The 14,849-nt window shown below is 39.3% G+C and overlaps 1 protein-coding gene across 1 annotated transcript; it reads left to right on the top strand.

The window, feature by feature from the left end:
- Window positions 1-4,960: 4,960 nt before the first annotated feature.
- On the top strand, window positions 4,961-9,042 carry LOC133574828 (bone morphogenetic protein 10-like). Its single transcript, XM_061927125.1, has 2 exons — window positions 4,961-5,629; window positions 7,874-9,042. Exons 1-2 carry the CDS (start codon window positions 5,344-5,346, stop codon window positions 8,731-8,733), a joined length of 1,146 nt encoding a protein of 381 aa, XP_061783109.1. The 5' UTR covers window positions 4,961-5,343; the 3' UTR covers window positions 8,734-9,042.
- Window positions 9,043-14,849: the final 5,807 nt, after the last annotated feature.

Raw genomic sequence — 14,849 nt, 5'->3', positions numbered from 1 at the left:
GCAATAAATATACAAGACTGTATTTATTTGTATTTTTAATTGTTTATTTGACTTAACAAAAAAAAGTGTTTTACTTTTTAATCTCACAGTGTCCGTAAAATGACATAAATCAAATTAGATAATGAAAATGTTAGAATTCTCTACATCAGGCCTGGGCAACTATTTTGACACGGGGGCATACTTGCCAACCCTCCCGGATTTTCCGGGAGACTCCCGAAATTCAACGCCTCTCCCGAAAACCTCCCGGGACAAATTTTCTCCCGAAAATCTCCCGAAATTCAGGCGGACCTGAGTGACGTGTCGACAGCCTGTTTTCACGTCCGCTTTCCCACAATATAAACAGCGTGCCTGCCCATTCACGTTATAACTGTAGAATGATTGAGGGCGAGTTCTTGGTTTCTTATGTGGGTTTATTGTTAGGCAGTTTCATTAACGTCCTCCCAGCGCGGCAACAACACACAACAACAGCAGTCACCTTTTCATCTACCGTAAAGCAGCTCGTCTGCCGTAAACGGCAATGTTGTGACACTCTTAAACAGGACTATACTGCCATCTACTGTACATGCATATGTGCCAATAACATCTAGGGCTTTTAGAGAGTGTAGTGCACAACTGCGCACACAACAAGGAGACGAAGCAGAATGCATCATCAGAGAGGGTGTTCAGCATGGTTAGAAAAATAGTGACAGAGAATAGAACAAGGATGGACAATTCAACCCTTAACTCAACAATGAGTAGATGAGTGTTATGTGTGTGTATATGTGTAAATAAATGAACACTGAAATTCAAGTATTTCTCTTATTTAGTTATATATATATATATATATATATATATATATATATATATATATATATATATATATATATATATATATATATATATATATATATAATAAAATAAATTATATATATAGCTAGAATTCACTGAAAGTCAAGTATTTCTTTTATATATATACAGTATATGAAATACTTGACTTGGTGAATTCTAGCTGTAAATATACTCCTCCCCTCTTAACCACGCCCCCAACCACGCCCTACCAACGACCCCCCCCCCCCCCCCCCCCCCCCCCCCACACACACACACACACCTCCCGAAATTGGAGGTCTCAAGGTTGGCAAGTATACACGGGGGCCAAATTTAGAGAAAAAAAATGTGTCTGGGGGCCGGTATATCTATTTTTAGGAACACTAATACAAAACCTCACAATAATGTCTGTTTGAATGCTAAAAACGTTGTGCCAGACCTCCTTAAAAAACTGAATGGAATTTTACATTTTCTACTGAAGGAGACACCCAGAAAGTACATGACAATAATGTGGGATTTAACTATAAACGCTAAAACACTGAATATTGACAACATATGAACGTTACACCCCCTGTCGATCGACATATTTTACAATCAAGCAAAAGGCAACAAAAATGCAACAAAAACAACGAAATATGAACACAAAGGGTAAAAAACCACACCTACAACTCGATATATCTGATATATCACTAAGCTTTAGAACTTTGTTGTAAAAATCTCCTTCCTCTGGAAATACTCTGTGGAAATGGTTCCCACCCACACTGCTTGGTGCCTCGTCTGACCTGCTGTGACTTAGATTACCATAGTAACTAATTAGATTACCATAGTAACTAGTATATCATGCAAAAGTGCAGATTCCAACCATTGAAATACTTTGTATAGTTCAAGACTTGCAGTAATTTAAAAACATCACTGCACATCATAATGGCAGCTACAGTTTCCATTTTAAAGATCTAAAAAAAATTATTTGGGAATGTCCGGCGGGCCAGATTGAAAAGCTTAACGGGCCGCATGCGGCCCCGGGGCCTTAATTTGCCCAGGTCTGCTCTACATCACACTAGAACAGAGATGGGCAAATAGTTTGACTCGGGGGCCATATTGAGAGACAAAATGTGTTTGGGGGGCCAATGTGTATGCGTGTATAAATTATACATACACATTCAGCTGTAAAAACCTGCTGTGCAGTATTTATGTTTGGGTCCCTGTTTTTTCCAGGAACACTAATACCAAAAGTCACAATGTCCGATAGAGTTTTAAAAACAAACCACCTCAAAAAAACGGAATGGAATTTTACAGTTTTTTTACTGAATGGGACACCCAAAATGTACATTAAAATAAAATAAAAAAGTGGTATTTACAATATTAACTATGAACAATAAAACATTGAATATTAACAACATATGAACATCAGCCCAGCTCCTCAATCAAGCAAAACACAATAAACATGTAACAAACAAACAAGGGTAATAAACACCCACAATATGATATATTATCCCTTTTATGCAGCTATTTGTTGTAAAAATGTGCTTCCGCATCTGTTCTTGACACATGCATTTCGGGCTGGCTGCTGTGAAAACAAACCCCGCCCACTCTGCTTTGTTCCTGGTCTGAGCTGCTGTGACGTAGATCAGTGGTCTCCAACCACAAGAAAAAAAGAAAAAAAAAATCAACATTAAAAAACACAAGATACACTTACAATTAGTGCACCAACCCAAAAAACATCCCTCCCCCATTTACACTCATTCACACAAAAGGGTAGTTTCTTTCTGTTATTAATATTTCTGGTTCCTACATTATATATCAATATATATCAATACAGTCTGCAGGGATACAGTCCGTAAGCACACACGATTGTATTTTTTTATGACAGCCCCCGGTCCGTGAGACAAATTTTCAAGCGTTGACCGGTCCGCAGTGACAAAAAGGTTGGGGACCACTGACGTAGATTACCGTAATAACTCCTATAACACTCAGAAGTGCAGATTTCCAATCATTGAAATACTTTCTATAGTTCAAGTCTTACGGTAATTTAAAAACAGCAGTGCACATCATAGCGGCAGCTACAGTTTTGATGTTAAATGTCTAAAAAAATGATTTAAAGAACATCCGGCGGGCCGGATTGAAAATCTTAATGGGCCGCATGTGGCCCGCGGGCCGTATTTTGCCCAGACCTGACTAGAAGTTGCTGGGATGCTTTAAAATAGTGCAAAATATTCCAACAAATGCAAAAAAAATATACAATATTAAAATGAAAAAATTTACATTTTCTTGTGTAATTTCTGGCCTAAAAAAAACTACCATTTAACAAATAAAAATGTACTTTTGGTTATGTGTTTTGTTTTGCACACACCAAAATGTGTGACACGGAAACATGTTTTTTCTGCTGTCCATTGATTAGTTGTTTAAAATCAGATTAATCACGCTTTTGAATCGTGATTAATCATGATTAATCAAAGTAAATTACTTGCTTAAAAAATTTAAAGGAACCTTTAAAAAAATACCACAATGTTTTTGACACAAATGCAATTTTATTGTCATAATGTCATACACAAACATTTAAAACATGTTTTTTTGGGTTAATATTCGTTATTTATTTGCTCAAAACTTGGTTAAAGTTAAAGTACCACTGATAGTCACGCACACACTAGGCGTGGTGAAATTAACCTCTGCATTTGACCCATCCCCTTGTTCCACCCCCTGGGGGGGTGAGGGGAGCAGTGAGCAGCAGCGGCGGCCGCGCTCGGGAATCATTTTGGTGATTTAACCCCCAATTCCAACCCTTGATGCTGAGTGCCAAGCAGGGAGGTAATGGCTCCCATTTTTATAGTCTTTGGTATGAACTCACAACCTACCGATCTCAGGGCGGACCATACTTGCCAACCTTGAGACCTCCGATTTCGGGAGGTGGGGGGCGAGGGGCGTGGTTGGGGGCGTGGGTAAGAGTGGAGGAGTATATTTACAGCTAGAATTCACCAAGTCAAGTATTTCATATACTGTATATATATATATGTATAAGAAATACTTGACGAAATACTAAGTCAAGTATTTCATATATATATATATATATATATAAAATAAATACTTAACTTTCAGTGAATTCTAGCTATAAACATATATTTATTTTATTATATATATATATATATATATATATGTATATATATATATAAGAAATTCTTGACGAAATACTAAGTCAAATATTTCATATATATATATATATATATATAAATATATATATATATATATATATATATATATACATATATATATAAGAAATACTTGATTTTCAGTGAATTCTAGCTATAAATATATATTTCTTTTATTATATATATATATATATATATATATATATATATATATATATATATATATATATATATATATATATATACATACACACATATATATATATATATATATATATAATAAATACTTGAATTTCAGTGTTCATTTATTTACACATATACACACACATAACACTCATCTACTCATTGTTGAGTTAAGGGTTGAATTGTCCATCCTTGTTCTATTCTCTGTCACTATTTTTCGAACCATGCTGAACACCCTCTCTGATGATGCATTGCTGTGTGGCACGCACAAAAGTGCTTTCATCAAATGCACTAGATGGCAGTATTGTCCTGTTTAAGAGTGTCACAACATTGCTGTTTACGGCAGACGAACTGCTTTACGGTAGAAAAAAACGTGACTGCTGTTGTTGTGTGTTGTTGCCGCGCTGGGAGGACGTTAATGAAACTGCCTAACAATAAAGCCGCATAAGAAACCAAGAACTCGCCCTCCATCCTTCTACAGTTATAACGTGATTGGGCAGGTACGCTATTTATATTGGACCTGAGTCCGCCTGAATTTCGGGAGAAAATTTGTCCCGGGAGGTTTTCGGGAGAGGCGCTGAATTTCGGGAGTCTCCCGGAAAATCCGGGAGGGTTGGCAAGTATGGGGCGGACACTCTAACAAACGTTAGAATGTAAACAGTTTTAAAGGTTTAGCGGTAAACGTTTTATCTATCTTTATACGAGGTTAAATGCGATAATTTTTTGTGGTTAATCACATGAGTTAACTTGTTGAATTTGTTTGTAAAAAACTACAGGAAAAGTTTGTTCCAGTGGAGTAAATGAAATAGGTTCATTCATAGAAAAATGTAGGTCAGAAATTGTGTCAAATTGCAAGGCAACATGTCCGAAAAGGAGTAGGAAGAAGCAGAGTTTATTTAATCGCACCCTTTCCTTGCTGCTTTGTGTAAGGAGACCGATGCTTGGAGTTCCCTAGAATGAGAAGGCATCATGGAGTCCTGGACAGGCATGAGGGTGGTAGGTGATTGGGGGGGCGTAGAGGAGGGTCGAGCACGGCCTCGATGACATCTCCAAACATGTCAACAGCACACATTGGACAACACGGCCCTGCCCTCACAACCCGAGCACATGAAGGGCACAGCTGCTTTGTCCTCGCCACGTCGCCAACCTGTTCACCGTCGAGAGTCCAATCGCCTCATTTTCGGATACGTGATCGTTGTTTCTGCGCCCGGCCATGACCCTGACAGTCGTCTCCGGCTTGGGCTCGATCCTCTCCTTGAGCGTCCTTCTTGTCGTGAGCTCCGGCGGTCCCGTCGGACGTGACGGTTCGCTTCTCGACGCAAAAGACTTCCTCAGCCACTTTCTGGCCTCGCTGAACGTCACCGGGCAGAAGACCCCGGGCAGGGCCCTTTCCGCTCCTAAGGAGCCCCCAGAGTACATGCTGGAACTCTACCAGAGATTCGCCAACGACCGAAGCGCCGTGCCCTCGGCCAACGTAGTGCGCAGTTTCAAGAACGAAGGTACGACCGTTTTTTTTTGTCCCATCAAAAGGTATCATATACTGCCTTATATTCCCATTTTTTGTAATTAATGGCCTAAAAAAGTTCTGGAAAGTTCCCAAATTGTACACATGAAGGGTGAAAGGTACTTGAGCAGTCAAGCCAAAAAATTATCCAATTCTGTGCCTATTAATAAACCCTCTATTGGGCTTGTAATTCACCTAAAGTGGTACTGGTATGTTCCCAAACTGTAAAAGAGAAGGGTTAAAAGTACTAAACACATACTTTTGAGGGAACTACCCCAAAGACAGGTCAGTGTACCTCAAAAACTTTGCTAATCTCCCAAAAAAACCTTGATGAAGGTTATATGTACTGCATGTTTTTCCATTTCCATTGGCCTGGAAAGGCACTGGTATGTTCCCAAACTGTAAAAGTGATGGATGAAAGTGACTAAAAACATCCTTTTTGAAGAAAACACACCATGGACAAGTCATTGTACCTAAAAAACTGAAAGTTGATATGGAACATATGTTCCTATTCGCTCCCAAATTCTTGATTTAAGACTATATGTATATGTTTTTTTCCATTTTCATTTGCCTGGAAAGGTACTGGTATGTTCACAAGCTGTGAAAGAGAAGGGTTAAAGGTACTAAACACGTACTTGTGTGGGAACTACCCCAAGGACAGATGACTGTAACTCAAAAACTGAAGTTTGATATTTTAGATATTTCCTAATCTCTCCAAAAATCTTGATTAAGGTGACATGTACTGCATATGTTACTCCATTTCCATTGACCTGGAAAGGTACTGGTATGTTCCCAAACTGTGAAAGTGAGGATGAAAGTTACTAAAAACATTATTTTTGAAGAAAACACACCCTGACAAGTCATTGTCCTTACAAAACTGAAGGTTGATGTGCTACATACTTCCCTAATCTCCCCAAAAGTCTCGATTAGGCTAAATGTATATGTTTTTCCATTTTCATTTTCCTGAAAAGGTACTGGTATTTTTCCCAAACTCAAAAAGAGAAGGGTTAAAGGTACTAAACGCATACTTTTGAGGGAACTACCCCAAGGACAGGTCACTGTACCTCACAAACTGAAGTTTGATATGTTAGATACTTCCCTAATCTCCCAAAAATCTTGATTAAGTTTATATGTACTGCATAGGATTTTCCATTTCCATTGGCCTGGAAAGGTCCTGGTATGTTCCCAAACTGTAAAAGTGACAGCTGAAAGTTACTAAAAACATTCTTTTTAAGGAAACACACCATAGACAAGTCATTGTACCTCAAAAACTGAAGGTTGATACGTTACATACTTTCCTTATCTCTCCCAAAATCTTGATTTAAGACTACGTGTATATGTTTTTTTTCCATTTTCATTGGCCTGGAAAGGTACTGGTATGTTCCCAAACTGTGAAAGTGAGGATGAGAGTTACTAAAAATATTCTTTTTGAAGGAAACACACAATGGACAAGTAATTGTACCTAAAAAAACTAAAGGTTGATATGCTACATACTTCCCTAATCTCCCCAAAAGTCTCGATTAGGCTATATGTATATGTTTTTCCATTTCCATTGACCTGGAAAGGTACTGGTATGTTCAGAAGCTGTGAAAGAGAAGGGTTAAAGGTACTAAACACGTACTTTTGTGGGAACTACCCCAAGGACAGGTCACTGTACCTCAAAAACTGAAGTTTGATATTCAAGATACTTCCCTAATCGCCCTAAAAACTTGATTAAGGTGGCATGTACTGCATATGTTTCTCCATTTCCATTGACCTGGAAATGTACTGGTATGTTTCCAAACTGTGAAAGTGAGGATGAAAGTTACTAAAAACATTATTTTTAAGGAAACACCATGGACAAGTCAATGGACCTCAAAAACTGATGGTTGCTATATACTATATACTTCCCTTATATCTCCCAAAATCTTGATTTCAGACCACATGTATATGTTTTTTTTTTTCATTTTCATTGGCCTGGAAAGGTACTGGTATATTCCCAAACTGAAAGTAATGATGAAAGTTACTAAAAACATTCTTTTTGATAAAAACACACCATGGACAAGTTATTGTACCTAAAAAACTGAAGATTGATACGCTATATACTTCCCTTGACTTTGACACATAGGCACTAGATGGTGGTACGCATACCACAACTTGAGAATCCCTGTTCTAGACAGATTAATTGGCCTAAAAGAGGAGGGTTATGTTATTTGAGAGTACTAGATGCCCATTAAGACATCTGTGTTAATATTTTCAGGTTTGTCCCGCAACGGTGTGACATTCAGGGGTGTCAGGACACACCTGCTCCTCTTCAACATCTCGGTTCCGCAGCACGAGGACATCACCCGAGCTGAGCTTCGCCTCTTCACGCTGGTCCGTAGGTCCCAAAGACCCTACCTTGCCTGCAAGGTGACCATTTACAAAGTCCACGGCGGCGTGATTTGGACCAGGGAAGTTGGCAAGACTGTGCGAAGGCGGGATCAAGAGGAGGAGGAGGAGGAGGAGCATCTGGAGGAACTGCTGACCAAGCACATTGTCGCCGAAGATAGCAGCTGGGTGTCCTTTGACCTGACTCATGCCGTGGAGCTCCGACGAGAGTTTGGATATGTGACGCTCATGCTGGAGGTCCATATCGCCATTTTGGGGTCGGAGGAGGCGGTGACGCGGGACGGCGAGGTCCTGATTGACACCGAGGGGCAGCACAAGGCAGTGATGGTGGTCTTTTCGGACGACCCCGGCAAACGCCACGAGCGACAGCTTATCCACGACACACCTCGTCGGCTCCGCCGCAATGTTAAGAGCGAGGCCTGCAAGAGGACGCCGCTCTTTGTGGATTTTAAAGACATCGGCTGGGACACGTGGATCATCCAGCCGGTGGGCTACGAGGCCTACACGTGCAACGGCGTGTGCGGCGCCCCCCTGACCCCCGAGGTCTCGCCCACCAAGCACGCCATCGTGCAGACGCTGCTGAGCGTTAAGAGCCCGGAGAGGGCATCGCGTGCCTGCTGTGTACCCACTAAGCTGGAGCCCATTTCGCTCCTTTATCACGATAACGGGGTGATCACTTTCAACCACAAATATGAGGGCATGGTGGTGGCGGAGTGTGGCTGTAGATAGTCTCCCACGCACACAGATAAAGACTGAGGGCTTCAAACATAGTCACTTCTCTACTATACATGGTGTAAATTGTATATTATTACTATCTTTATTAGTATGTAAATGGTTTGCTTAGTTTGTTTGACACCTACGAATGAAATTACCGTAATGTTTAGACCTGAAGGGCAGGTCAAATACGTTATTTAATCATCTAAATGCTGTTCTTTTGGTGATATTTAATTATGTCCGCATGACGTCGGCACGATAGCAGACACTTTAATAGGCACACTGTAGTTGAATTCTGATAAAACTGCTCAGTTGTGACAATGTTAGAGAGGTATTAATGTGGTATACATATACAATTCATACATATACTGTGTATGTGTATATATATATATATATATACATATGTGTGTGTATTAGAGATGCGCGGATAGGCAATTATTTCATCCGCAACCGCATCACAAAAGTCGTCAACCATCCGCCATCCACCCGAACTAACATTTAATCAAAACCGCACCCGTCCGCCATCCGCCCGTTGTTATATATCTAATATAGACGATGCAAGGCATTAGTGAGGTTATAAAGCTTTTGCCTGTTAAAGAAAGGAGACTGATCCAATGCAGCAGAGACATTCAATGCGTGCCACGCTGTCACGGCCCAGACGCACACCAGTGCGCAATCATCTGGGAGCCGCGCTGAGCGCATCTCCAAGCGCGCTCGCGCCACTCAAACTGCTGCAGGCAGCTGCGTTCTATCTTGTTTTAACATCCTGTGGCACTCTTCTGGGATCACGGCGGACGAAACTGCTCATGCTCAGGATGTTTGTGGAGATTCGGGGTTTTGCACAAATGTGATGCACCATGTTAGATGTCCCGGTTTTGTGACTGTCGTAGACATAAACAGCGTCGCAGCTCTTGCAAATCACGTAGCCAGCATTACTATCATCCTGATTTACAACCTCATAAAAACGAGTCCACGCTGAACTTTTCTGGCCTTTTTTTCCCCTGGTCTTTAGTATTCCCTTTTTTAGTTTGTCGCGTACCACGTTTGCTGCCGGCGTTGCCATCTCTTTTTTTTTTCTTCTTCTGTTGTGGCATGCTGCAGGTGCCTGCTCGTTTTTCGTATGTGGGTAACAACATTTAACTATGTATATATATTTCCGAATTGGTTTAACTGCCACCCGCCTGAATCTATTTAAAATCTAATTTTTTTTTAATTTCAACCGCCCGACCCGACCCGCGGATAAAATCTAATTTTTTTTTATTTCAACCGCGCGACCCGCGGCTAATCCGCGGACTCCGCGGTTGTGTCCGCAAACCGCGCATCTCTAGTGTGTATGTATATATATATTTTGTATATATTTTTAGATAAAAAATATATATAATGAAAACTCATAAATAAATAATGAATTGTTTGTATACAGTACAGGCCAAAGGTTTGGACACACCTTCTCATTCAATGTGTTTTCTTTATTTTCATGACTATTTACATTGTAGATTGTCACTGAAGGCATCAAAACTATGAATGAACACATGTGGAGTTATGTACGTAAGGTGAAATAACTGAAAACATGTTTTATATTCTAGTTTCTTCAAAATAGCCACCATTTGCTCTGATTGCTGTTTTGCACACACTTGGCATTCTCTCGATGAGCTTCAAGAGGTGACCTGAAAGGGTTTTCACGATATTACGGTTTTCACAGTCTGCAAGGGATACAGTCCGTAAGCACACATGATTGTGCGTGCTGCTGGTCCACTAATAGTACTAACCTTTAACAGTTAATTTTACTCATTTTCTAGTTTCAATGTAACTGTTTTTATATTGTTTTACTTTCTTTTTTATTCAAGAAAATGTTTTTAATTTATTTATCTTATTTTACTTTATTTTTATTTTTTTAAAGTACCTTATCTTCACCATACCTGGTTGTCCAAATTAGGCATAATAATGTGTTAATTCCTCGACTGTATATATCGGTTGATATTAATTGATATTGTTAATTTTACTCATTTTCTAGTTTCAATGTAACTGTTTTTATATTGTTTTACTTTCTTTTTTATTCAAGAAAATGTTTTTAATTTATTTATCTTCTTTTATTTTATTTTTGTTTTTTTTTTAAAGTACCTTATCTTCACCATACCTGGTTGTCCAAATTAGGCATAATAATGTGTTAATTCCACGACTGTATATATCGGTTGATATCGGTATCGGTAATTAAAGAGTTGGACAATATCGGAATATCAGATATCGGCAAAAAGCCATTATCGGACATCCCTAGTTTTCACTTCACAGGTCTCATAGTTTTGATGCCTTCAGTGACAATCCACAATGTAAATAGTCATGAAAATAAAGAAACCGCATTGAAATTAGAAGGCGTGTCCAAACTTTTGGCCTGTACTGTATGTAGATAAATTGTATAAGTATATCGCATATCACATTACATATTATATTAATATGTAAAGATGATTATTCAAGAAATGTATTGAGAATCATATGTTAAATGTATCTATTATTGTGGTTTGCAGCAGTGTCATAGTGAAGTTTTTAAACACTATTAATATTAATATTGATAATAATGTAATAATAATGATAACAATAACAGCAATAACAACAATAATGATAACAATAAAAACGTAGAAAAATTATTATGTAAGTATTAATAATGATAATAATAATATCCATAATAATGATATTAATACGCTGCAAAAAAAGTCTGTAGATCTGGCAGCTCAGTCACCAGAATTTTACCGTAAAAATAACAGTGGTATAGTTTTTCAATGGAGAGTAATCCGGTGCAAAAAACACTGTGAATTTTACTGTAAAATTCTGGCGACAGCTGCCAGTTTTTACTGTAAAATCTACAGATTGTTTTACAGTGTAATAATAATACAGTCAGTAGAATTTACAGTAAAAATCCGGCACCTCAGTCGATAAATTTTACCGTAACAATAACGGTGGTGTTTACTGATTTTTTAAATTTTCATTCATTTGGTGTAAAAACCTTTGTAAATTTAACTGTAAAATTTGGGTGACTGATCCGCCATTTTTTAACGGTAAAATCTACAGATATTTTTTATTTTGCACTGTAACAATAATAATAAAAATACAAATTGAGTAATAAAGACCTCAGAATAAGTTAGAATAACATTAAAAATGCAATAAAATCAAACATGACCATACATTTTTTACAATTAATATTTGAAAATCTGCATTAAGGCAGCACGGCAGGGCAGTGGTGCTCTTGCCTCACAATAAGGAGGCCCTGAGTTCGATTCCCGGGCTCAGGGTCTTTCTGTGTGGAGTTTGCATGTTCTCCCCGTGACTGCGTGGGTTCCCTCCGGGTACTCCGGCTTCCCCCCACCCCTAAAGAGATACACCTGGGGATAGGCTGATTGGCAACACTAAATATGGCCCTAGTGTGTGAATGTGAGTGTGAATGTTGTCTCTCTATTTGTGTTGGCCCTGCGATGAGGTGGCGACTTGTCCAGGGTGTACCCCGCCATCGGCCTAAGTTCAGCTGAGATAGGCTCAAGCCCCCTCGCGACCCCAAAATTAACAAGCGGTAGAAATTGGATGGATGGAAAATCTGCATTAACTAAACATATGTTTAATATTCTGATTATTGCAGGTTTGCAGAGGTGTTATAGCGAAAGCTTGTTTTTAACACCTTTGAGTATGATGCAACCACAATGAAAATACATATTGCTGTATCAATACTTCTCTAATACTGCATGCATTCATACTGCATCTCTTGTACTGAATCACATTTGAGCAGGCGAGTGTACATAATGAAATGTACGTTATAATGTAAATCACATTTTTCAACAATTTACATTTGTTTTGCCCTAAAGCATGTACAAACCCCAAAACCAGTGAAGTTGGCACGTTGTGTAAATCATAAATAAAAACAGAATACAATTATTTGAAAATCCTTTTCAACCTATATTCAATTGAATAGACTGCAAAGACAAGATACTTCATGTTCGAACTGAAAAACGTTGTTATTTTTTGCAAATATTAGCTCATTTGGAATTTGATGCATGCAACATGTTTCAAAAAAGCTGCCACAAGTGGCAAAAAAGACTGAGAAAGTTGAGGAATGCTCATCAAACACTTATTTGGAAAATCCCACAGGTGAAAGGGCTAATTGGGAACAGGTGGGTGCCATGATTGGGCATAAAAGCAGCTTCCATGAAATGCTCAGTCATTCACAAAGAAGGATGGGGCGAGGGTCGCCACTTTGTGAACAAACGCGTGAGCAAGTTGTCGAACAGTTTAAGAACAACATTTCTCACTCAGCTATTGCAAGGAATTTAGGGATTTCACCATCTACGGTCTGTAATATCATCAAAAGGTTCAGAGAATCTGGAGAAATCACTGCACGTAAGCGATGATATATGGAGAGGTTGTTAGGTGACCACACGTAACATTGAGTGCCCGTGACCTTGGATCTCTCAGGCGGTACAGCATCAAAAACCGACATCCGTATGTAAAGGATATCACCACATGGGTCCAGGAACACTTCAGAAAACCACTGTCATTATTTACAGTTGGTCGCTACATCTGTAAGTGCAAGTTAAAACTCTACAATGCAAAGCGAAAGCCATTTATCAACATCACCCAGGAACGCCGCCGGCTTTGCTGGGCCCGAGCTCATCTAAGATGGACTGATGCAAAGTGGAAAAGTGTTCTGTGGTCTGGCGAGTCCACATTTCAATTTTTTTTTGGAAACTGTGGACGTCGTGTCCTCCGGACCAAAGAGGAAAAGAACCATCCGGATTGTTATAGACGCAAAGTTCAAAAGCCAGCATCTGTGATGGTATGGGGGTGTATTAGTGCCCAAGACATGGGTAACTTACACATCTGTGAAGGCACCATTAATGCTGAAAAATACATACAGGTTTTGGAGCAACATATGTTGCCATCCAAGCAACGTTATCATGGACGCCCCTGCTTATTTCAGCAAGACAATGCCAAGCCACCTGTTACAACAGCGTGGCTTCATAGTAAAAGAGTGCGGGTACTATATTGAATTGTTGAACAACTTAAGCTGTACATCAAGCAAGAATGGGAAAGAATTCCACATGAAAAGCTTCAAATTTGGTCTCCTCAGTTCCCAAACGTTTACTGAGTGTTGTGAAAAGGAAAGGCCATGTAACACAGTGGTAAAAATGCCCCTGTGCCAACTTTTTTGCAGTGTTTTGCTGCCATTAAATTCTAAGTTAATGATTATTTGCGAAAAAAAAAAAAGTTTTTTAGTTCGAACATTAAATATCTTGTCTTTGCAGTCTATTCAATTGAATATAAGTTGAAAAGGATTTGCAAATCATTGTATTCTGTTTTTATTTAACATTTACACAACGTGCCAACTTCACTGGTTTTGGGTTTTGTAGGATATACTGACATGATTCATATACACCACAACGTACTAAGTTTTGTATTCAAAAGTTGCATCTTTTATCCTTGTACAATTATATATGGAAAATAAACGCACACTGTAAATAGATTTGTAAAAAAAAAACATTTTATCAGTATTGATTGCCAGTCACCTAACAACCTTAATCCCCCCCCTCGTCAAGATTCTTGCATCACATGCCTGACGGGCCTCTCGCTGCCATGCTGCCATGCCATGCCGCCGTGATAACGAGGTGTCAGAGCCTGGAGTCTTGTGGGCCATCACTCAGGACGGGACGCCACTCCAAGTGGCAGCGTTTGTGAGAGGGTGGTGTCAGATTCCTGTTCCCCAGCGCCGGCGTCAGGTTGACCTCCCGAGACCTCCTACTTCCTTTTTCTGACTCCGGCAGCGTCACGGCCAACCTTATCGAGGCCGCCGGCAACTGCACAAATGGAAAAAAAACAACTACATGTTACATCATCACTTCACTCGGGCTGTTAACAGTCGGAAGCCGATAACAATAACTGTGGAAACAATTGAGTTGAAAGCACTCAAGTGTGTCAGGAAGATGTTTTTTTAAGAGAAGTTCAAGTTGGTTTTGTGGCTGTGTTGAAAGTGCTACTACAACCCCGGGCACAAATGATGGAATCACCAGTCTTGAAGGATGTTGTTTAGTTTTGTAGAAAAAAAGCAGATAACAGACATAAGACAAGACTACAGTCATTTCAAATAACAACTTTCT

The sequence above is a fragment of the Nerophis lumbriciformis genome, linkage group LG32 (assembly GCF_033978685.3).
Source record: "Nerophis lumbriciformis linkage group LG32, RoL_Nlum_v2.1, whole genome shotgun sequence".
In the NCBI taxonomy this organism is placed as follows: Eukaryota; Metazoa; Chordata; class Actinopteri; order Syngnathiformes; family Syngnathidae; genus Nerophis; species Nerophis lumbriciformis.
This window is presented reverse-complemented; position numbering and strand designations above follow the sequence as displayed.